The 23,220-nt window shown below is 33.5% G+C and overlaps 1 protein-coding gene across 1 annotated transcript; it reads right to left on the bottom strand.

Annotated features, from left to right (window-relative positions):
• Positions 1–15: 15 nt before the first annotated feature.
• Positions 16–17,127, bottom strand: LOC134710458 (uncharacterized). Its single transcript, XM_063570821.1, has 20 exons — positions 17,120–17,127; positions 16,486–16,645; positions 16,066–16,314; positions 15,636–15,788; positions 15,260–15,455; positions 14,174–14,426; positions 13,612–13,777; positions 13,194–13,367; positions 12,913–13,059; positions 12,011–12,580; positions 11,416–11,759; positions 10,699–10,881; positions 10,156–10,417; positions 9,788–9,935; positions 9,299–9,547; positions 8,579–8,836; positions 7,951–8,185; positions 7,544–7,760; positions 206–7,339; positions 16–36 (listed from the first exon to the last, which is right to left on the bottom strand). Exons 1-20 carry the CDS (start codon positions 17,125–17,127, stop codon positions 16–18), a joined length of 11,127 nt encoding a protein of 3,708 aa, XP_063426891.1.
• Between the last annotated feature and the right edge of the window lie 6,093 nt (positions 17,128–23,220).

The raw sequence follows: 23,220 nt of genomic DNA, 5'->3' as shown, positions 1-23,220 counted from the left end.
TTGTATGTCTTATATTTACTTCATATTGACGAGAGCCTTTGTGATTCAGCTGAAGTTGGGCAGTGAAATCTTTTGGCTCTCCGTTGTATTTAATAATTGTGGTAATGTCCTCGCTCCATGGTGATTTAACAGTCATGGTTCCATCAATTCCAGATGATGTCTCAATAGAAATGTCTCCGGATACTGTTTTGCCATTGTAACTTGCCTCAGTATTTGCCTGGATACTTGTTGGTTTCTTGATCAACTTGAAGGTTACTCTTGCGTTATGTTGCAAAGCGCCATTGTAGGTGATTTGAACAAAGGACAAACAGTTTTTCCAGTTACCGTTGCGGGCGATCTCAATGATAACGTCATCATACATTGGTGTTTTCAAGGTGATCTTTCCAACAATGTCTTTTCTAGAATCAAGAGTTACCTCAGCGGAAGCTATTTTGTCATTGTACTTCACTGAAGCCAGTGTAAAGAACTTTCTGACTGATCCATCCAAACTGAATGAAACACTGGCATCGTGCTTCAAAGAACCACTGTATGTAATTTTAAGACAGGTTTTGAAATTTTGTATAGATCCCTCATTTGAAAAAGCTACAATGATTTCATTTGTCCATGGTGTTGTGACTGTTATTCTGCCTTCAAGAATGTTTGTTGTATCAAAACTGACGGCAGTAGAGGCCATTTTGTTGTTGTAGGTAAAAACTGATTTAGTTGTAAACTTAACCAATGTTCCATCCATATTAAAGGTAAGACTGGCATCATGCTGCAGTTCTCCACTGTAAGTAACTTTGAGACAGGTTTTGAAATTGTTCATCGTCTTTTCGTGTGAGAAGGCCACAATCATATCCTCGGTAAATGGCGATTTCAATGTAATTTTCCCTTCAATATCCTTGGTAGCATCAAACTTAACATCGAAGGATACTTTTTTGCTGTTATACATTAAAGATGATTTTGTTCCAAACTGCATCATTGATCCGTCGAAGTTAAATTTAAGGCTTGCATCATGTTGTAACTGTCCTTTGTATGTGACTTTGAGACAAGATTTGAAATTCCTTAAGGATCCTTCGTTAGAAACTGCTACAATTATGTCATCTGTAATAGGAGTTTTTAATTCTAATTTACCTTCAATGTCTTTAATAGCATCAAATACGATTTCCCCTGATGTGGTTTTGCCATTGTATGTTAAAGCGCCTTTAGTGTTAAAATTCATCATTGATCCGGCATGATTGAATGTTATGAGAACATCGTGTTTCATTGATCCACTGTAAGTAATTTTGGCAATGCTCCTGAATGTCAATGGTGTTCCATTATGGGAGAAAGAAACAATTATGTCATCCGTCATGGGTGACTTCAATGTCACTGTTCCTGTTATGTCACTAGTAGCATCAAAGGAAATGTCTGAAGATACTCTCTTGCCATTGAAACTAATCTGACCATTAGTAGAGAACTTCTTATATGACCCATCATGGTTAAATGATACCTGAATATCATGGGATATCTTTCCGTATGACATCGAAGCAGCTGATGTAAAAGCAGTTGGTATCTGACCTTGATGGTTGAAGGATAGGAGAAAATCGGACGAAAATGGTGTTTTCAATGAAAATTGTCCATTTATTCTTCTCAGTGACTGGAATTGGATTTCTGCCATTATTTTCTGGTTATTGTATTTAGCCTCTCCTGCAGATTTGAAGTTTCTCATTCCACCTTCAAAGTCAACCTTTCCTGATACTGATTTTCCATTGTAGGTAACTTGTGCATTTGACTTCAGAGATTTTCTTTCCTTAACGGCAGAGAAGGTGACTTCTAATTCGTGTTGTTTAGCTCCACTGTATGTTAACTGAGAAAGTGATCGGAAGTCTTTGAAATCGTAGTTAGAAGATGTAGCAAAGATCACATCATTTGAAAATGGAGTTTTGAGGGTGATGTCAATTTGTACTCCATTGGTCAAATCAGTTGTTATTTGTCCACTAATTTTATCATATCCGTATGATACATCAGAAGAAGATTTGAAACTGTTCAATGCACCATCATGGTTCATTCGGATGACAAAGTCTTTAGTAAATGGAGTTTTCATAGACCCTCTAATGTCAAGACGATCATTCACAATGACTGTCAGATCAGCTTCAGCCATTTTTTCGTTAACAGTCACTTCGCTGTGGCTATCAAAGTTTTTAGCGGTGCCAGAAAATCTAATGGATACATCAGCATTTCGTAGTTCAGAAAATGGTGTTCGGAGTGTGACAGATGCCTTTGTTACGTCATCAGATGAAATAGTTATGTCAGTCGTAATCTTCTGTTCGTTGATTCCAGCTTCAATGTTGCCGTTCATTTTATTCATTGGTCCAGTTTTAGAATATACCATATACATCGTCTTTGCAGAATCAAATGGAGTTGAAATGGAAATTCTTCCTGAGACATCAGATTTGCTTTCCATTTGTGTCTCAACAATGATCTTGTCTTTCCCAAGTGATGCCTGTATGGTTGCTTTATTGTTGAATATAACTCCCTGGTATTCAAAAGTTGCTGCCATTTTTGGCACCTTCAATGCTTTGATGGAGACGGTTCCAAATGTTTGTCCTCTTTGACTGAACAAAGCATCAAAATCAAAAATGGTCTGTTTACCATATGCAATGTTTGAAGAAGATTTCATTTTTCCCTCATTGCTATGCATAATTGTAGCTTTTACAGTTTCTGTATAGGGTGTCTGCAATGTCAATTGTCCTTCTACACCACTGAGTGAGTTAAATGAGACATCAGCGACACTCTTCTTCTTGTGAAAAAGAATATTTGCTCGTGAACGGAAATTGTTTAAGCTTCCACTATGAGTAAAGGAAAGATCGGTTTCTTGATAGCCGACGATGGGTGTTGATATTTTCATCTCTGCTGACAGTTGACCTACAGTCTTCAAATTGATCTGAGCTGAGTACTTATCTTTGTTTGCTGCCAAATCCATCTTTGTACTGAATTCTGATAATGAACCAGTGTGTGAGAAGGAACCTGCCATCTTTTCATATTTCTTGAATGGAGTCTTTATGGAAATATCAGCACTTCTTGTTGGTTTGTTTATCAAGATATCTGCAGATATTGTATCTTTCTTGAAGTATGTTATTTCAGCATGAGATTTTATCTTGCTGTCTGATTTTTGATGTGACAAAGATGCCTTGACATTGCTGTAGCCAACAAAAGGTGTCTGTGCAGCCAACAGAATATCAATGGATGGATTAATTGCAAATCGTATGTCTGCAGCGACCATGTCTTGTTTACCTCGACCTATCTCGGCATGGCATTTAAAATTAGAAAGTGATCCTTCGTTCGATACAGCAGCATTCATTTTCTTCCAACCGGCAACTGGAGTTTCTACACTTGCTTCCCAATTGAATTTAGACCCTATTGATGTTTTCATGTTGGCTTTAACAACGTCTTTTCCTTTTTTAATATTGGCATCACACTTGAAGCTCTTCCATGTTCCTTCGTGTTTCACGTTGGCAATGACTTTCTTATATCCTTTAAAAAGAGAAACAAACATAAATGTAGCTTTCATTACTTTAGCCAGACGGAAATTAAAATCGGTACTGATTTTCTGTTTCTTGCTGTAGATTAGGTTCATCTTGTTTCTGAAGCTTTTCAGATTTCCCTTGTGAATAAGAGTCATGGTTATATCCTCAAACATTGGTGCAGACAATTTCACGGATCCCTTGATACGTTTTCCAGAAATAAGTGCTACATCAGCAGAGGCTGGAGTCATTTTACCGTAAGCATATTGAACATGAGATTTAAGATTCCTCAAGGACCCGGTATGATGGAAAGATGCTTTAAAGTCATCCATGAACGCTGATTTGACTGTCAAAGATCCTTGCATTTTAGCCAGATTTTTAAAGATTATTTCGATTTGATGTGGCTCGCCCTTCTTGTATTGTGCTTTGACGAGAGAATTGAATTGTTTCATGCTTCCTTTATGGTTTATCTCCAAAGATATTTTGTCCATAGATGGACACTTGTATGACACAGATGACTTAAAGTTAGCTTTATTATTAAATGCTATGTCCAATATGTGTTTCTGGTTGCCCTGGTACTGTAGTTCACCGTGTGTCTCCATTGACGGATATTTTCCTTGATGATAGACTGACAGACTTACTGGTTTGCTGTATGGACTTTTGACGGTGATGGAAGCGTCTTTCCTTTCGGCGTTTTTAACGGAAGTGTCTATAGAATATATATTTCCTTTAGGATATTCGATTCCTACAGAAGATGAAATGCCTTTGTCGTCATTTGTGTGTTTTATTGAAGCAGATGCATGTTGAAATTTGGCGAATGGAGTCTGAATTTCAAAAGTTGCATCAATGTTATCCAAATCCATTGTGTGACTTGATTTGACACTGATATATTTAGCTGGAAGGTATTCTATATTAGCAACTGTTCTTGTGGATCCGCTACTTCTTTGACTAGAGACGGTTATCTGACTATATGGAATGGCCTCGAATGGGGTTTCAATGCGGAAGTTACCATCGAATCCACCATTTGTGTTTACGGCACTGGATATTAAGAACTTCTTTGTGATTGGTTCTGCTTCAATACTGCTTAAAAGAGAGAAAGATCGTAAGTCTCCTTTAGCCTCTATTACAGAGTTAATTGTTTTCATGGATTCGTATGGTGTAGCAAGAGCTGTTGTGAACACAAAGGCATCATTCCAACGGAATCGGTTTTCCAATGATATTTCTTTTCCGTTATCGTATCTCAGCGAGCCCGACGTCACAATTACTTCAGCTTGATTCGTCTGCTTAATATCAACAATAATGTCCTTTGTAAAGGGTGTTGATGTCTTCAAGAAACCAGCTGGGTATCCAGACGTCATGTCGACCATACCATTAACGCTTATTCTTTTCTTATCCATTTTCAGACTGACTGACCCCTCTTTCTTGATACCAGATTTATAGTTGATGTCAGCGAAGTATTTTGTGCCTTTAGGACAGGTGTAGGTCATCTCAGAATTTAGGGCGTTATTTCGAGTTACATGTTTAACTGATGCTGACATTGTTTGCATGTCATGGAAGGGAGTTTTTATGTCTAAACTGCCTTCAACGTGATCTTTCTGCACCATGTAGCTTGATTTCATGATTATTTCTCGTCTTGGGAGATATTCAATAACTAGATCTGATGATGTCATTCTAGAAGTGGGTTTAGAAACCAAACTTATTTGACTGTATGGTATTTGTTGGAATGGAGTTTCCAAACGAATTTTTCCATTGAGCCCATTGACAGAGTTCCATTCTGATGTCATCTGGATTGGTCTAAAAGTAGGTTCAATTTCTAAACTTGCGACTGTTTTGAAAGCAGTTATACCTCCATCAAACTTGAGTAATGTTTCAAATTTCCTGACTGACTTTATTGGTGTTACAACTGATATCTTGACAATTTTTGTGTTGTCCCATCTGAATCTGTTTTCCATGGCCATAATTTCAGTTTTTCCATACTCAATAGACGATGAAATGATCTGTTCCCCATCAATTGCTCGATCAATACTTAATACAATAGGTTTGGTAAATGGTGACCTAAATTTAAGTTTACCGTTTTGGCTGTTCTGCTGACGATCAAAGGTTCCACTTGCATCGATTTCATTATCATTCAACTTCATATTAATTTGTCCTGACATTGGAAAACGGGCATATTCAGATATAATTGAAGTTTCAAAAGTGATATCAGACATTTTGAAAGACTGTTTTGACATCACCTTGCCAGCTTCTCTCTTGTAGTCTACATGACCAGACATCATAACGTTACTATTAATAGATAAGGTTGCTGAACTGTCTATCAATGATGGTCTGTGTTGATGGTCAACACGCAGAAGGATATCGTCCATAAGTGGAGATTTAATCTTCAGGTTAAATGATACTCCCCCTTCACTAAATGTTATGGCTTGTCTTCCATTTACGTCCAATTCATAAGATTTACCATTAATATTTGACTGCATTTTAGAAATGAGTTCATTGCTGGTAATGCTGTGATCCCAATTTGCATCGTATTTGTTGTTTGGTAGATTAAAGACAATTTTTCCTTTATTCTTCAGTCCTCCTTTTGTAAATCTGTGATTCATTTGACCTTCATACTGGTATACTTTGCCATTGTGCTCCATTGCTAAAGCGTTCTGGTATTTGTTGTCTGTTGTTTTATGGTGGAAGCTTACAGAAGCTGTTTTCAAACTGGATAATGACGATTTGACACTAATTACACCGTTTACATCCTGGTCATCGTTACTGTAGTTAATATCAACTTTTACTTTCTCGTTGTTGAGTTCAGTTTTCAGCATACTTTTTACCTTTCCGCTGTATTCATGGTCCACTTCTACTGAGGACATTTGGAAACCCTTGAATGGTGTTTTAACTGTAACTATTCCATGAAATTTATTGGCATTGAATGGTTTGTCCAAATTTACTAAAACTCCAATTTTGTTTGATTTCTGCCATGTGATATCCATTGAGTTCTGATATTGTTTGGTAGTTGACATCAAATCATAATTCATTTGTACTAATCCAGTGACCGGTGTCTGCATTCTAAGGGTTCCAGCTCTTCCTTCATCTTTGTTTTTAAGATTAAGATCCAAAGCTATTTCCTCTTTCCCTCCCACAAAGATATCAAAATGGCCCTGGGTATTTATATCAACTATATGATTATAACTCGATAAGACACTAGTGAATGGGTTGACATGTTCTAGTCTAGCGTTTACATCCATGGAGTTTTTGTATGTCAAATCTCCTACAAACTTTATTCTTTTTGATTCATCTTTATCAGCATCCCACTTAACATCAAATGCTCCGGTATACTGAGGATTGTTGTTCATTGCTTCAATTTCAGCTGTCACGCGTCTGCTGTTAACCTTCACATCCCCAGACATCTTGATCAAGGTCTTTGGTTTGTATTGGGAAGTAAATGCCAAAACATATGATTTTCCAATCTGTGCTCCTACTCTGAAATCCCTAGGGCTCCCGTTTATCTGACCAGCAATGGTAAAAGGTTTTCTTTCTGGAAGTGTTACATCATTGGATATTTCGAATTCAATATTTGACATGCTCTTGATGGCAGATTTTATCGTTGTTCTTTGTTTACCGATAGTGGCAGCGAAGTCGTTGGTATATTTTTGGTTGTTCTGTTGGATGAAGACATTTGATATGGAAAGGGATTTCTCATTCAATGAAAGGGAAATTCCACCAGAAACAGATGTCAATTTCTTTGATTTATTTTTCAGGAAGACTGATGTGCTCAAGGTGTGTTTTTTACCAACTGACACCGAAATGCTGGTATCCAGTGCCTTTTTGGTATGAATGTGACTTCCCTTTATCTTCAAGTCTGTTGCCTAGAAAACAAAATATTTGGTACCATATAGACATCGTTCTTCAAAACAAAATCAGTTTAAATATAAACTTTCTATTTTATTCTTTAATGTAGACTTACTTGAAGGCTTTATTGATCGAATATTATCTGTGATTTAAGACAATAATATTCTGTATTTTAAACATAGAATAACACCCGTACATTGCAAAGTGTTGTTATAACTTACTGATTCAGGGTGCTGCAGTTGTGCGCTGACTCTGACATCGCTTGCTCGCCATGCTAACGTGTGTTTTACTGTTGATGAAAAGCTAATCTGTTTGTTCATATCTTTCTTATTGGCACCATACTGGACATTGAAGTTGCTAGTGGTCAGTTTAGCGTTGGTCAAAAAATTAATTCCAAGGTTAAGGTTCAAATGTGACATTTTCTTCAAAGTCAAAACACTGTAAAGAAATACAAAGAGACTCTTAAATATATGTACATTGTTTGATACTATTACAAAATTGTCTAATCAATTAAATCGATGGCTAAACATTTCAACAATGATATTGTAAACTATGTTTTAGGCTACTTATGTTTATTTGCTGACTATGTTTGACTTATAGATACTCTAGTAAATAAAATAACACTCACCCATTTCCTTTGATTGATGTAGCTTTCTTTGTTGATTTCATGACAATCTTGCTGTTCATGGTAACCTTATCACGGGCAACACGTGGAATGATATAATCGAATGTGGTTCTGGTTATAACAGATGTAGGTCGAATCATAATGTTGGATCTGCCTTTAGTAGTCAGAATTGGAGATTGGATGTTCATTTTTGTCTGATAACGGGCTTGCTTTGCGTTTCCTGTATCTCTTACTTGAACTGAAAACAAAAATCATATTTAAAAATGACATCAACAAAAGTGGAAAGTTTGGCCATAATTCTAAACAACCAAATATCACCAATTGAAATAGTCTGTTTCAAGTCAGCAAGATAACAGCCCTTGTGTGTTACTATACCACTACTAAACTTTGAAATTTTCCTCATACGTTAACTTTTTCAAATTTCCTATGCATACATGCTAACAAAATTGAAATGTTTAATATATAAATATAGCTTCCAGACCAAGATAATAAACAAATTCTATTATCTGTTTTAAATTAAGTTGAAAACCCACAAGTAAATTCATCCATCAAATTTGAATACATTTTGTAAAATACTCTTAAACAAAGGGAGATAAATGGAATATTTATAGAAAAGAATAATTCTACTAACCAAAATATTTCATTGGAGAACTTGTTAATCCGGTAACAGTCAGGTCAACCTTTGCAGCTTTTTTATATTTCATTTCCACTGAACCGCCAAGACCCATCAACAGTTTCGCTGGGGTTTTAACTGAGATAAATGGACTGTATCTCAAAGATTGTTTAGTTACTAGTGTCTGCATTCTGGTCTCGAAACTATATTCTTCTTTTTTGTCCATTGCAAAACTGCCCTTGATTGATTTTATAACCTTCTTGTTTAGCATGTTCACTACAAAAAAAAACAGCAAAAACCATACACTTAAACTTCTCTTTTATGTAGAATTAAATATAGTATTTAAATTAAAAATATGTATATGTAAAGTATGAAGAAAATAAACATAAATTGAAACTATGCCTATAATACATTTGTTTTGTATACTTCAAAGCATTCATTTGCTGGTTTTTATTTTAACATTTAAAGTATATCGGATCATTGAATTTCATGAAAAAGATGTAATACTTTTTCTATGTTGTGTCATGTGTTCTATTGTTTGTCTGTCTTTCTTCTTTCATTTTTAGCCAGTCGTTGTCAGTTTATTTTCGTTTTGGGTATTTGACTGTCCCTCTGGTAATGTTCGTCCCTCTTTTAAATCTGGCATGCTGATTCGTTTTGATTTATTGTTTATTTATTTTGGTATTCTTTGCAAGGGGGTGTGATTTAAACATCTATGAATATTGATGTATAACTCACATCTCATGTTGATTGGTTCTTTTGAAACTCCGCGAATGGTAAATGCAGAATCCAAAGTTGTTCCCGCCAAATATTCAATAGTTCCATCAAGTTTAATGTTATCCTTCTTTGGTATGACTATTTCTACAGATGGTGTATATATCATTTTAGAAGACTTCTTCTGACTAGCTAAAGCTGCATTGACTGAGTATTCTGATTGGTCAATAAGTAATTTACCATTTAATTGACGTTGTTTGGTATCGACAGCTCCTATAAAATAGATTATTTTTTGTATTAAGTATTAACAAAAGTATTGATCTCTTACTTAAATAATAAAAAGGAAGAAGTCCACAATACCTGATAAATATAATGTTATCTAAGATTTCAAACTTTAAAATCATGACTTAATACTAAATTAAATTTTACTGTGAAAATTGATAGCATTGTCAATAAAAAATAATATTTAAGTTATTACAAAAAATGCATAATTCTTTATATATTAAAAGTTACCATTGAAGGTTGCCTTTTTCCATGGTGACAGCATCATCATTTCAATATCATGTTTCTTCATATTCAGATTGAAACCGAGTCTCATTTCTCTATCAACCTTTGACCCTGGTGTGTTAAATCCTACATTGGCAATCACTAAAGATTTTGTCTAAAATAAATTATAATAATAAAACCATTATACCTCACGTCGGAAAAATACAAAAAATAAGAATAATGATATATAATTTATATTCCTGTTATGATATGTTTGGTGGAAGTATTTTTACCTAATTGAAAAATAAGACTAACATTCAGTGATCAAAAATAAATCCATAATTTTTAAACATTAGTCTTAAGCAAAGAAGTAAGCTGTAAAAAGCGGTAATTACCTTTCCAAATTTATACTCCATTTTGTAACCAGTATGGCTGTCTCTCTTGTAGAGTGTAACACCAGCTGTCAATGGTCCAGTTAGGGGGAAATATGGAGAATCAGCCTTTAGAGAAGCATTAGGGTAGGAAATTTCACCACATAGTTCAAGTCCAGTCACGTGTGAAATGTCATCACCAGTGCATAGTTTCTTTGTTTGTCTGTTTTGTGTTACCATCTTTTGTTCACGGGTCTCATCACGATGAACAGTAAAGAATGAAGTTCTGCAAAAAGATTTATATAAATTATGCAAGGTTTATATGTAACAAAGTTAACATGTATATGGATAAGAGACTGTAATCCCTTTTCTTCTTTTTAGATTAATAAATATGTAACAGATAGAAAAGAACAGAACAGTCAATTATTCTAAAAATCCATGCTGTTGATATGGAACGAGGTAAGTTAAGGTTGTCATTCGAGTGCAAGAAAAACCCAGACTGGTTATATAAAAGAATTTTTTTTTCATGACCTAAATATTTTATTATGAAAACATTTTCATACTTACTTTGCTTCAAATATTTCTGTCTTTGCATCTGGTGTCTTCCATTCTGCACTAAAGAGTTGTCCACCTTTTATTTCCAGATGACCTTCAACAGCAGAGGCAGAGTTCACTGAAGATACCATTTTCATTCCAGCTTTAGTTACGAAGGCATCAACACTCATTAGACTTGTCACTTCCAAAGCAGCACTGAATTAAAAAGATATTTTATTGATCAATATACAAATTTACCTAGAAAATATGCATTTCTTAATCGTGCGTATGAATATATATCTTTTCAGATCTACACTCTTTCGCAACTGTGGTATACGGGTTTGTTTTTGTTTTTTTGGCGTATAAGCATGCATAGTCCTTCATTTATTTATTTTTGTCTAGAAAAAAAATAACATCAGACTTGTTTGATTCTATGTATTCACTGTTTAAAGCAATTATCATTACTTTATAGTTTCGAAATTTGTTGGTTGATATAGTTTTTCATTACTTTGATATCATCAACCACAGGATATTTATTGCGAAAAATTATGGCAAATTTTATGTTTGAATGAACAGCGAAGACAATCATAAAACTCCATTCAAAATATTGTTGTTGACTGATATGTGCTTATTTGCTGATGTTTTAGGTTGTATTTCAAGCTGACATTTGGTTTTGGTTTGGTTGTTTTTGCGTCTTTTGTTTTGGTTGATCTTTATACTAAAATTGTGTATCTGAGTATCTAATATTACCTTGGTCGAATTTTTCCATCGATGGAAACTGTCATGGGATTTGACTGAATTTGTCTAAGGTCCATTTTACCGGAAGCTTGAACGTCAATTGTAGCACTTCCGTCTAAACTGATGTTAAGTGGGAAACCAGACATTGTTGGAATTATGATACTGGTATCTAGAAACATGAAGCTCTGTGTGAAAGAATAGTCTTGCTCTTTGGCCAGATTGATGATGAAATCCAGAATGTTGAAGTTTTGTCCTTCAATCAGACTTTTGATATCGTCGGTGTTGATGTACTGTAATTCATTGCCAAATATTCTCAAATACATGCTTCCTTTGAACTCTTCCATTGTTGATCCAAACTAGAAATTGCAAAAATAAAGAATATTAATATTAATCAAAAATACTGTAATTTATAAGATGAAAAAGAAGAAAAGTACGAAACTATGTTAAGAACTACATTTCTGATTATTTTATATAAGTTTTGCTTTTTAAATAAAACGAGTAGACACTTAATGTATAACAAACAAAATATGAATAAATGCAAATGTGAATGGATTTCAAATACAATATGAAAAGAACGGCTATTAACTTCTTTCAATCTATTGCTAACCTCTTCGTTCAGTTTATCCATTGCTTTGTTGCTAATTCCTTTTACAGATTGTTTGACAACATCCTTTGACTTGCCAAAATATCCTTCAGGTCCAAAGTATGATTCTAGGAAATACTCTAGTCCCTCTACTCTTCCTCCAAACTCAAGCAGGTTGACAGAGTGACCAAAAAGGTCAACGGTGAGGTTAGTCATGGCTGATCTTGGAAGGAAAGACTTAGAAGACCAAATGAGATTGCTGTCAATTGCTGCACCTGTGTTCATCTTTTCTAGGAAAAATGAAGCTTCATAGTTTCTGGAATACTTCATTTTTTCTAAGTTGAATTCTTTCTTCAGTATGTCATTAGATAAAATTGATTTTATGCTTTGTTTCAGTGGACTTGATGTTTCCATTAGATTTGTAAGGTGAGTCCAGACGAAGGAGCCAACTTGATTTACTTCTTCTGATTCCAGTGTTGTCTGGATTCTGTTGAGGATAGACTTTGAAGGACAGGTCATCAGTCCTAGGTAAGCAGCAATTCTTATTTCGGAATCCTCATCGCGATTCAAGTAAATGGTCATCAACTCGTTTCTCTGAAAGAAAACAAATCCTATTTTGAAGATATATTTCTTGCATGTAAGTATATTATTTTGCATTAATAATACATTCGATATTTGTCTAAAATACAACGTTTTTAATTATTGTTTTTCATTTCCTACCCTTAAATTATAAGATAAATCAATTATGATATTTGATAACAGTAACATCCAAATTAACAGTTTTGCATAACAGTGATCAGACTCTTATAACAACACAAATATATAAAGGCAATTTTGATAATAGTTCAAGATATAATGTCCTCAATTTAACAAGTCAAATTATAGATTTGTTTATCATAAGAAATAATTTATAAGTTTTTAATTACGTTTGCATCACATGCCATTCGGCGGAAGGCTTGAGCTGCAGCAAGGCGAACCTCTGTCGGGTTTTCTTTTCTCGTCAAACAACTGTTTACCATTGTGATACTGCTAGAGAAACCAGCATTTCCAAAGGCACGTAAGGCACGGATAATCTGAAACGAAACATAAAAGATTAGTGAATTATCCTATATTGAAAATACTGTTGTCTAATATGACAAATTCAATTTAAACGTAAATTTTCCGAGGAACAATCAACATGTTTTAAGAAATGAATGAAACTGCTTACGTTGTTAACATTGTTCTTGTCTGCATAGCATCCAACACCTATCTTGTCTTCTAAGCTGGCAACAAGGTTTACCATATCAATGTCGTTAGCACAGGAAGATGTTTTACAGTAGGTGTACACAAGGGATGAAACTGCAAGCATGGCTTGTCCGTTCTTTGTGTTAGTCAACAAAGGCTAAAACGAAAAGCATGAACACCATACATTATGATGAAACGTATGTACATAAACTTTTATATTTAAAAGAGCCGTCACTGTCTATATGTATAAAGATATTTACACATTTGAAAGAACCGGTTTTATCATTACGTATACATATATTTACATATTTACAAAGAACCGTTACATTTTAACATCTTGAAAACGAAATCGATTCATTTAATGTTTTGTTTCCAGTTAATAATTAAAGAGTTATATATACCTTCAGTTCCAATAGCATGTCTTTTGTTGGATGTTGAATAAAAGATAGACTTGTCATCCACATATCAGCTTCAGCTCCGGTAACTTCGTCGGTATTAATCAAATGTGTCATCATTTTCAAAGAAGCTTTAGTTCCAACCATTGGAATGGCGTCAAGGAAGAATTTCCTGCAAATTATAAAACAATTGTTTTACACTTTAAACTTTAAATAAAGTAAAGGCTCTTTTGCAGTTACGGTATCAATTATTTAAGACTTCTCATTAGATTGGAATGGTAAATTTTTACAAAGTATTGAAGAAAAAGAAAATGTGTTTAAAACTCTGACCAAATGACCGGTGTCATGCTTGAAATCACGTTAAATGTAAGATAATGTGATAAAAAAAAACAACCATAAAAGCTACGAGAAAGCAGAATTTGAATTATTTGACCTCATATTTACCCGATCATGTAATATTGTACAGTACTGAGGTCGTAATTGGCATACAGTACTGAGGTCGTAAATGGCAAACGCTGCACTGAAAAAATATCACATATATACTATATTTCCTATATATTATACATACCTGACTTTTGTATTCTTTGGACATACTTTTCCTGAATGTACTTTCTTGTGGACACTTTCCATGCTATCACTGTCTAACGTTTTCATAAGTCTGACAAGCTCAGTAAATTGTTTGGCTGTGGATACTTTCACGGCATCTTTAGATAATTCGCAAAAATCTGTCAGTTTGTTCAGAACCTCCTTCTGTGCGTTTGCAGAATTGGAGTTGTCAAAAGCATGCTCAAATGCCAGTGTTGTTCTCTTTTCAGTAGACACTAAAATTGAACATGAAATATTAAATTAGGAAATTATTTATATATCGTTTGAACGTTAATGTGATAAACAAAATTGTTATTAATTTGTGTAATATCTCTTATGGTCTTATCTTGATCGGGAACGTAAACACAACAGACAAATTCATCTATTGTCAACTTTGCCATTAAGTAGTGAACAACAGGTCATATAAGCTCTAGTATTAAAATTTCTTTACAAGGAAACAAATGACGTGTGGACTTCGTCTATATTTGGAAGAGTTTTGTAGATAAAAAGTTCTTAATAGTATTTATTTGATTCGCGATGCATATATCAATATATATATAACACATAGCTGAGAGGGTGATAGAGCAGATTGTTACCCCGAGAAAACATTGTCAACTGAGGCGAAGCCAAGGTTGACAATGTTTTTTCGAGGGGTAACAATCTGCTCTATCACCCTCTCAGATATGTGTTATTTAATTTATTATACAGTTACTGAATGTTCTGTTATTACTGTCGATTAAATTTAAAATTCAAAGTAATAAACTATGATAATTGTACATAAACATCCGTATTTAATAAAGCGCACACTTGATCAAACGTCTCCGTGAAGGGTAATAGAGTATTTGCCATAGAATAGAGTCGTATTTAATAAAGCGCACACTTGATCAAGCGTCTCTGTGAAGGGTGATAGAGTATTTGTCATAGGATAGAGTCGTATTTAATAAAGCGCACACTTGATCAAGCGTGTCCATGAAGGGTAATAGGGTAAATTGACACCCTCGTATTAGCCAATCAAAATCTGGCATTTTGACATGAAGTATAATAATAGTTTCTGTTGATTCAATTTCACCTTTTGTAGATCTGCTTTGACTCTCTGTAATATATTTCAATGTCTGTTTTGTTTCTGTAACAGCTCCACTGGATTCTCTGGAGAATGGTCGGAGAACATGTTGTTCCTCACAACTGCTGCTCTGAAGGATACCAGTTTTACTGATTCCCTGTTGACATTCGTGAGTGCTTTTAACCAATGGCATTGACTGGATTTCCTACAACAATAATACAAAAATAATGAAAACCGTTTTAGTTAAACATAGTCATTGGTTTTTAATCTACTCTATTTGTTTAACATGATACAATATTGTTTTGAAAGTGAATCCAACTACAGAATATGTATAATTTGCGATACCCTTAATTTAAAAAAAATGGCATATAGAATAATAACTTACAGATGGTACTCTATATGGTGTTCCTTGCATGGCTGTTTTGTAACCATGACGATCTACACATCCTAATGTGTCTTTTGTCTTCTTGATTGTCATTGTGTACCATCCATTGGAAGCCAGAGAGTAATTTACATCACAACTTCCGGTTACATCCATCTGAAAAGTATTTCATTTTTTTTTTATTTCATCACATACGGTAAATGTTAAAAATTGAAATAATTAGTATAATAATAGATTTTATGATAACTTTCTTTTTTAATGTTAAGAATAACGACTTGGCCCCACTTACGGGAGGAGGTGACTTATTTGTTATAATCGAAAAATAGAAAAAAAAATCAAAATAGAGCAAAACGAATAGCTACACAAAAACACGAATAGAGTTATTTTAAAACTGAATGATCGGTTTTCCATAGATTGTGCTACACAATTTTACCTCTTTGGTTTTCTGTTCTTGACTGAAATCATCCATAGAGTTCTGGAAAGCAGAGATGATTGCTCGTTTGATATTAAGAGCCCATGTCTGTTCGTCGTTAGAAGGACATAGTTCATCAACACGGCCATCTTGGAAGGAGAACATCAATGGGTTCTGTTCAAGACTTTTCTTGAATTCCCCTGTGACGTCAGCATTGCGTCTTGTGTTTGGTGATTTAGGGTCTGATTCAGTAAGTACTACATCAGAAACCTGAAAATGGAAAGATCATTTGGATTCTGAATACGAAAATGTATCGATATGAATTCAATCTATCGAGACTTATTATATTAATGACACAATGTTTACTTATAGTTTTAACAACAACAAAATTAATGACGATTAGTAATTGAACTTAAATTAACTTGTTTTCTTCTTTATTACCTTAAGCACAAGATCGCATTTTGACTGAACCTCGATGTGAACTTTTGCAGCCATGTCAATTTCCGCTTTATCTTCGGAAGCCCCTTGTATTGTCGTTGATACCTTTGATGTGTAGTCATAGTCGTATGTCTTTCCGGTTTCGTATCCAAACTTTTCGATTCTGCAAAATAAAAAAAATTACCATAAAAAATCCTCCTTTTCAAAAAAGACAATATATGCTGTTACACAGTGAACGTATATCAACGGAAGTTTATATTTTTTAAAATACAAGGATAAATATAGACTGTCCCTGTTCGAAGTAAACCTTTTATTAATAGAACGATTAAAATAATTTTGGTTTTATGGAAAAGAGATTATTGTCATGACTGTAAAAGATACAACTATTATATAGGAAATAAAAGATGCATCTTATCAAAATGCATGCGGATTTCTATTTGTGGGCTTTAAAGCTCCATAATCTTAAGAATACATTGATGTTCATATTATAAAATAACGCTAGATTAGGCATTCCCGTCAAAATGTTACAAAACAAAGGAAAGGATGCAAAACAAAGAAACTCAAACTAGGGTGATCTGAGACGGATTACCCTTGGTAGAACAAAGAAGCTGGGGTGAATATGAATCACGTGACTTACCTGTACATTGTCTTGCACATGTAGCAGTCTGTGATTTAGGTAGTTTAGCTGAAAACGAATATCATAGTTAATATAAAAATAAGAAGATGTGGTATAACTGGCAATGAAGCATCTCTCAACCAGACTTGAATAATTATCAAGCCCAAAATATCAAATGCAAAACAATTCAAACGAGAAAACTAACGATCTTATTAACAAACAAACTAATAAACGAAAAGAAAGTATGATATGATTTTAGCAACAATGACATTCACTCCATTATGTTTTTAAACGAATTTTACAATAAAACGTTAATTCAATATAAATTTCTCATTATCATTCAATATTAAGAAATACACATGTGTGGTTGAATAGTAAGTTATTTATTTTTATCTTTACTTATTTGAATCAAAACTAGAAATATATAATTATTTATAATTTAACAATTTAGTCTTTAACAAACCTGCTTGATTAAGTACCACAAGGACACATAATATAAGTAACTTTAGCCCCATTATGGAGCTTGTGTAATGTCTCGTTTCTAATTGAGGTGTTCCAATTGGACTGTGTCTTTTATACTAAATATGTGATAACAAGTTGCTGACACAGATAGGGGTGCAGGGTAAATTCCTCGATAGTAGATCTATAATTAAATATTATCTGTACTTTGTTAGGTTCATTAAAAGTTATCAATTATATCTTTCGTAATCATTGGTCAAATATCAATAGAAAGTTCAAGTATAATATTGCACAACCATTTCTTATTCACTTCAATTTATTTTAGACAATCAAAGGAATTTTTTGTCGGTATAAAGTAAGAAAAAAAAAATTGTAGGCACAAATAAATAAAATAAAATATTGATGAACAATCAGAAAAGTTATCTTCTTAGTTGATTCAACTGCATCGTCCACTTTATTGTTTGTTGTATAAATCTGAAAATATATTGATGGTAGAAAAAGATGTTTTACCCCTGAGATCACCTCCAGTTTTTGGTGGGGTTCGTGTTGCTTAGTCTTTACTTTTCTATGTTGTGTCTTCTGTACTTTTATTTGTCTGTGTTTGTTATTTTATTTTTAGACATTGTGTTGTCATTTGGATTTTTGTCTATGAGTTTGACTCTCCTTCTGGTATCTTTCGTCACTCTCTTTTAATTATTAGGTTCTATTTAATGATATTTGACCAAAGTAAGGTACCATTTATATTTTTCAAGTAAGAGACGTCATAAAAAATGCCTGAAATATTTGCCACTGGACGCTAAGCAAACATCAATTAATCAATAAAATGGCATATTTTGGACATGCTGCAGTCATATTGACTTTATCATTAAGCTTTTTTACTTCTCTATTGATACATCTCGAAATTATCAAAAGACTATATGGTCTCAACTCTTCAACTGATAAAGGAAATCGGATAAACATTTTATTGTATTGGTACATAAAAAAGCTAATACAAACTTATACAACTGCTTGCAAAATAACGAGGCGCAAGATGACTAGAAAAAAAACCCAATAAAAGCACGGAAATTGTAAGTTTGAGAAATAAATTCTACCTGATTATTGAAAAGAGAATGATATTTTAGGAAGCTAGACCAACAGTGCTCTCTGATATTTATTATTGACATGAAATTGATGATTTGCCTCAAGAAAGGTATATATATTTTGCATTTACAACAGCATTAATTGTATTCGTTAGATTCAATTTCATCGGAATATTTCGATTTATAATTTTATCATATCTAACATTATCTTTTCCATATCTAAAATAAACAGAAGTTTGTATAATTAACTAAGGACAGAGGAATTCACACTTGATTAGATTTATTACGAAAGTACAAAAATGCGCGATAAACTTCTATGAGACAACAACCTAACGAAAAAGAAATCATGAAGTGAACTAGAGGTCAATTTAAAAGGTTTGGACGGGGTTTACAGAATACCGATTAATAGACCGAATCTACAAAAAACAACCAGGACCCAACTGATAAAGAATAGAGAAAAATAGGACATAAACATAATGAAAAGAGAATATTTTATCAGAGGATAGTGTGCATAAATAACAAAAAAACAAAGATGAATGACCTAACAAATAAAAAAGATTACAGAAATTAATGACCCCAACTCCACGTTCAAAATACAAATCCAGCTCCTCATTTTAAGTATGAAATAAAATAAAAGTGTCTTCATCCTATTCAATCGTCCCTTATCAAACAGAAATAGTGAATAACAAAAATGTGTCCATAGTACACGGATGCCCCACTCGCACTATCTTTTTCTAAGTTCAGTGGACCGTGAAACTGGGGTCAAAATTCTAATTTGACATTAAAATAAGAAAGATTATATCATAGAGAACATGTGTACTAAGTTACAAGTTGATTGGACTTCAACTTCATTAAAACTACCTGAACCAAAAACAAAAATGGGACAGACGGACGACCGAACGGACGCACATACCAGAAAACATAATGCCCATGAATTGTGCATTAACACAGTAAATAACCAAAGACAGGCCTTTAATACCTGATTTACAAATGTAAATACTAAAACATTTTTTTACTGTTATTTACCTCGCTTTAACAGCTGAAAGTTATACAAAACATCACAAGTTCGTAACCATCAAACCATAATTGTTATCCACCAGGAGAAAATGGTTTGATGGTCAAAACTGTTTGTTGCGGTTTTTATTTCACGAAAATATTATAAGACAAAAAGGCAACATGTTTAATCCCGCCATATTTTGTATGTATGTGCCTATCAGGAGCCTGTGATAAAGTGTTTGTCGGTCGTTGCTGTATTAAATATTTTTCTTGGTCTCCTAAGAGGAGTTGTCTCATACGCGATCATACCACATCTACTTTTTAATAAAAAAACATTTTGCAAAATAACAAAGATTTATATATAAAATTGAGAATGGAAATGGGGAATGTGTCAAAGAGACAACAACCCGACCATATAAAAAAAACAATAATAACAGCAGAAGGTCACCAACAGGTCTTCAATGTAGCCAGAAATACCCGCACCCGGAGGCGTCCTTCAGCTGGCCCCTAAACAAATATATACTAGTTCAGTGATAATTAACGCCATACTAATTTCCAATTTGTACACAAGAAACTGAAATTAAAAAAATACAAGATTAACAAAGGCCAGAGGCTCCTGACTTGGGACAGGCGCAAAAAATACGGCGGGGTTAAACATGTTTATGAGATCTCAACCCTCCCCCTATACCTCTAACCAATGTAGAAAAGTAAATGCATAACAATTCGCACATTTAAAATTCAATTAAAGAGAAGTCCGATTCTGATGTCAGAAGATGTAACCAAAGAAAATAAACAAAATGACAATAATACATAAATAACAACAGACTACTAGCAGTTAACTGACATGCCAGCTCCAGACTTCAGTTAAACTGATTGAAAGATTATGATTTCATCATATGAATATCAGGCACAATCCTTCCCGTTAGGGGTTTAGTATCATACCATCATAACATATATGAAAAGAACATAATCCGTGTCATGCCAGCAACTGGTTTTTAAATAAATGTGTTTAGTTCCGATGCAAAGACCCTATAAGTGAATCAATATTAACGCCAAAATAAGCAATCTTTAATGACCTGACAACAGTATCGTAACTATATCCCTTTTTGATAAGTTTATTTATAGGTTTTGTTAGTTTCTGAGGTGAATACTGACATTTTTTTGCTTTATAAAGAATATTTCTATAAAAAATTGGATGTGAAATACCTGAACGTATAAGAAGTCTGCATGTTGAGCTATATCTACGAATAATGTCCTTATACCGATGATAAAATTTAGTAAATTTTTTGACTAGTTTGTGATATCGAAAACCCTGGTGTAATAATTTTTCAGTAATACATAAATTTCTCTCGTTAAAATCTATAAAAATTGTCACATACACGAGCGAATCGTACAAGTTGAGATATATAAACACCGTAAGATGGTGACAAAGGAACGTCACCATCTAAAAATGGGTAATTAACAATAGGAAATGAAAAATCATCTCTTTTATCATAAATTTTAGTATTTAGCTTTCCGTTTGTGATATAGATATCAAGATCGAGGAAATGGCAGTGGTCATTGTTAGTATTAGCTTTATTTAAAGTAAGTTCAACAGGATAAATTTCTAAAGTATACATACTGTAGTCGTCATTATTGAGAGCCAAAATATCATTTTAAATTATTATAAATATTAATAAATTTGTTTACGAGATGTTGTTTCGATGGGTCTCTGTTGATTTTTGATATAAATTGTAACTCATAACAATACAAGAACTGGTCCGCAATAAGTGGTGCACAGTTAGTCCCCATTGGAATTCCAATAACCTGACGATATACGGAATCTCCAAAGCGAACAAAAATGTTATTTATTAAAAATTCAAGGGCATATATAGTATCAAAGCATGTCCAATTGGCATAGTTTTTTTTATTTATTGCTACTGAAAATGACATAAAAGAGTTTGAACATATATATTCACATTCTGACCTTTTAAATGCCCAGTTAATAAGGTGGGTGATTTTTTTCTTAATGAGAATGTGAGGCAATGTGGTATACAGGGTAGAAAAATCAAAACTTTGAACAGATTCAAAATCACCAATATAAGCATGCAATTTATCAAGTACTTCCAACGAGTTTTTGACACTCTAAAAGTAATTAATTCCACTATTTTCGAACGCCTTATGTGAACAGTTTATTATCAGGTTTTTGATTGTACCTAGTGTACTGGTAAGAAGAATAGACAATTTAGTTTCATTGTATTTGGTTATGCTTGTAAAGCGGTAGCTAAAAGTTTATGTTTATTACAGATGTCGATTTCTGAAAATGGAGTCAGTTGAATGTTGGTGAATTGGTTATTTCTTTTTTCAGAACCTCAATGTAAAATTTACCTCAAACAATAATAATATTATAAAAAGCTTTATCGGCCGGGACAAAAACAAATTCCTTGGCTAGTTCTTTTAGTTTATGTTTGATACGAAAAATAGGTTTATTGTGGTTATTGTTAATAATAAAATGTTCTTTAAAATGTTGAATACGTATATCAACTATGTACATTACTGAATTAAAGAATGAGTCCTAAGATTTTTGTCAGCCTTTTCCCGTTTTATTCATTTCAAATAGTAAGTACGGAGTGAGTCGTGGATGATATTACGACACTCATTTCAATTAATAACTGACGGGGGACGATATTTAGGTCCTTTACATTGGATGTATGTTTCATTTTGTCCTGTAATTGGGTGTCCTACTATACAGATACAGCCCTACAGATATCGCTATGCTGTATCTGTATACTATACAGATATCGCTTTCAAGCTCCGCCCACTGCCGGACTGAGTATTGTTTGAACCTGTGTGACCTCAGAATGTGTATTCCACTTGCATTCCAATGACGATGACAATTGTCGATTTCAAAACTTGAATGTGTATGATTGTGTTACAAAATCAGCCATGTCAATTTCAGCATGCATGTTTAATGAAAGTCAAGTCTGAAGCGTAGGACAACTCGCACACTTCTGTTTCAAATTGGACAATGTTTTGTTTTTAATTTTTACTGTTGAAATTAGTTGTTATGTTAAAATAGATATTTATTCACCTTGAGCGATGTATTATTATTGACCATTCGAGATTCTTTTTTTGCGAATCCTTCCTCAGCGTAATGTGTGATTTTGATATTACTACGCGGGCCTCAAGGGATTACAAATCGAAAATAAATGCTAAATATGTAAGTTTTTGTGTTTTTCAAAACACAAACAATTTACAGAATTAATTGCAGGATAAAGACAATAACTGTTTAGTGTCTTTAAATATCAGCTGTATTTGTACTCGGCTCGAAACAGGTGTAGTAGCTCGCTAAAAGCTCGCATACACCTTGTTTCCTATGCCTCGTACAAATACAGCTGATATTTAAAGACACTAAACAGTTATTGTCTATATAATACTTTATTTTGATTGGCTAACTGCACATCACGTGTTATTCCGTAGGTAATTGCATCACTGAATAAAACTTTTCATTCATGATAACACGTGGTCCTACAATAAAGTGCACAGGTGAATAATGTACAAAAATTAGAAAATTCGTGTTTTCATGATCATTCATGTAGCTAAAAATGT

The sequence above is a fragment of the Mytilus trossulus genome, chromosome 3 (assembly GCF_036588685.1).
Source record: "Mytilus trossulus isolate FHL-02 chromosome 3, PNRI_Mtr1.1.1.hap1, whole genome shotgun sequence".
In the NCBI taxonomy this organism is placed as follows: domain Eukaryota; kingdom Metazoa; phylum Mollusca; class Bivalvia; order Mytilida; family Mytilidae; genus Mytilus; species Mytilus trossulus.
Note: the sequence above shows the minus strand (reverse complement) of the source record. Positions and strands in the feature narration are given on the sequence as shown.

Excerpts from the sequence above, each read along its gene's own strand:
- LOC134710458 (XM_063570821.1), bottom strand. Across the intron at positions 13,060-13,193 it reads ACAAGAACAATGTTAACAAC|ATTATCCGTGCCTTACGTGC; the intron begins GTAAGCAGTTTC and ends GTTTCGTTTCAG. Across the intron at positions 12,581-12,912 it reads GAATGGCATGTGATGCAAAC|AGAAACGAGTTGATGACCAT; the intron begins GTAATTAAAAAC and ends GTTTTCTTTCAG.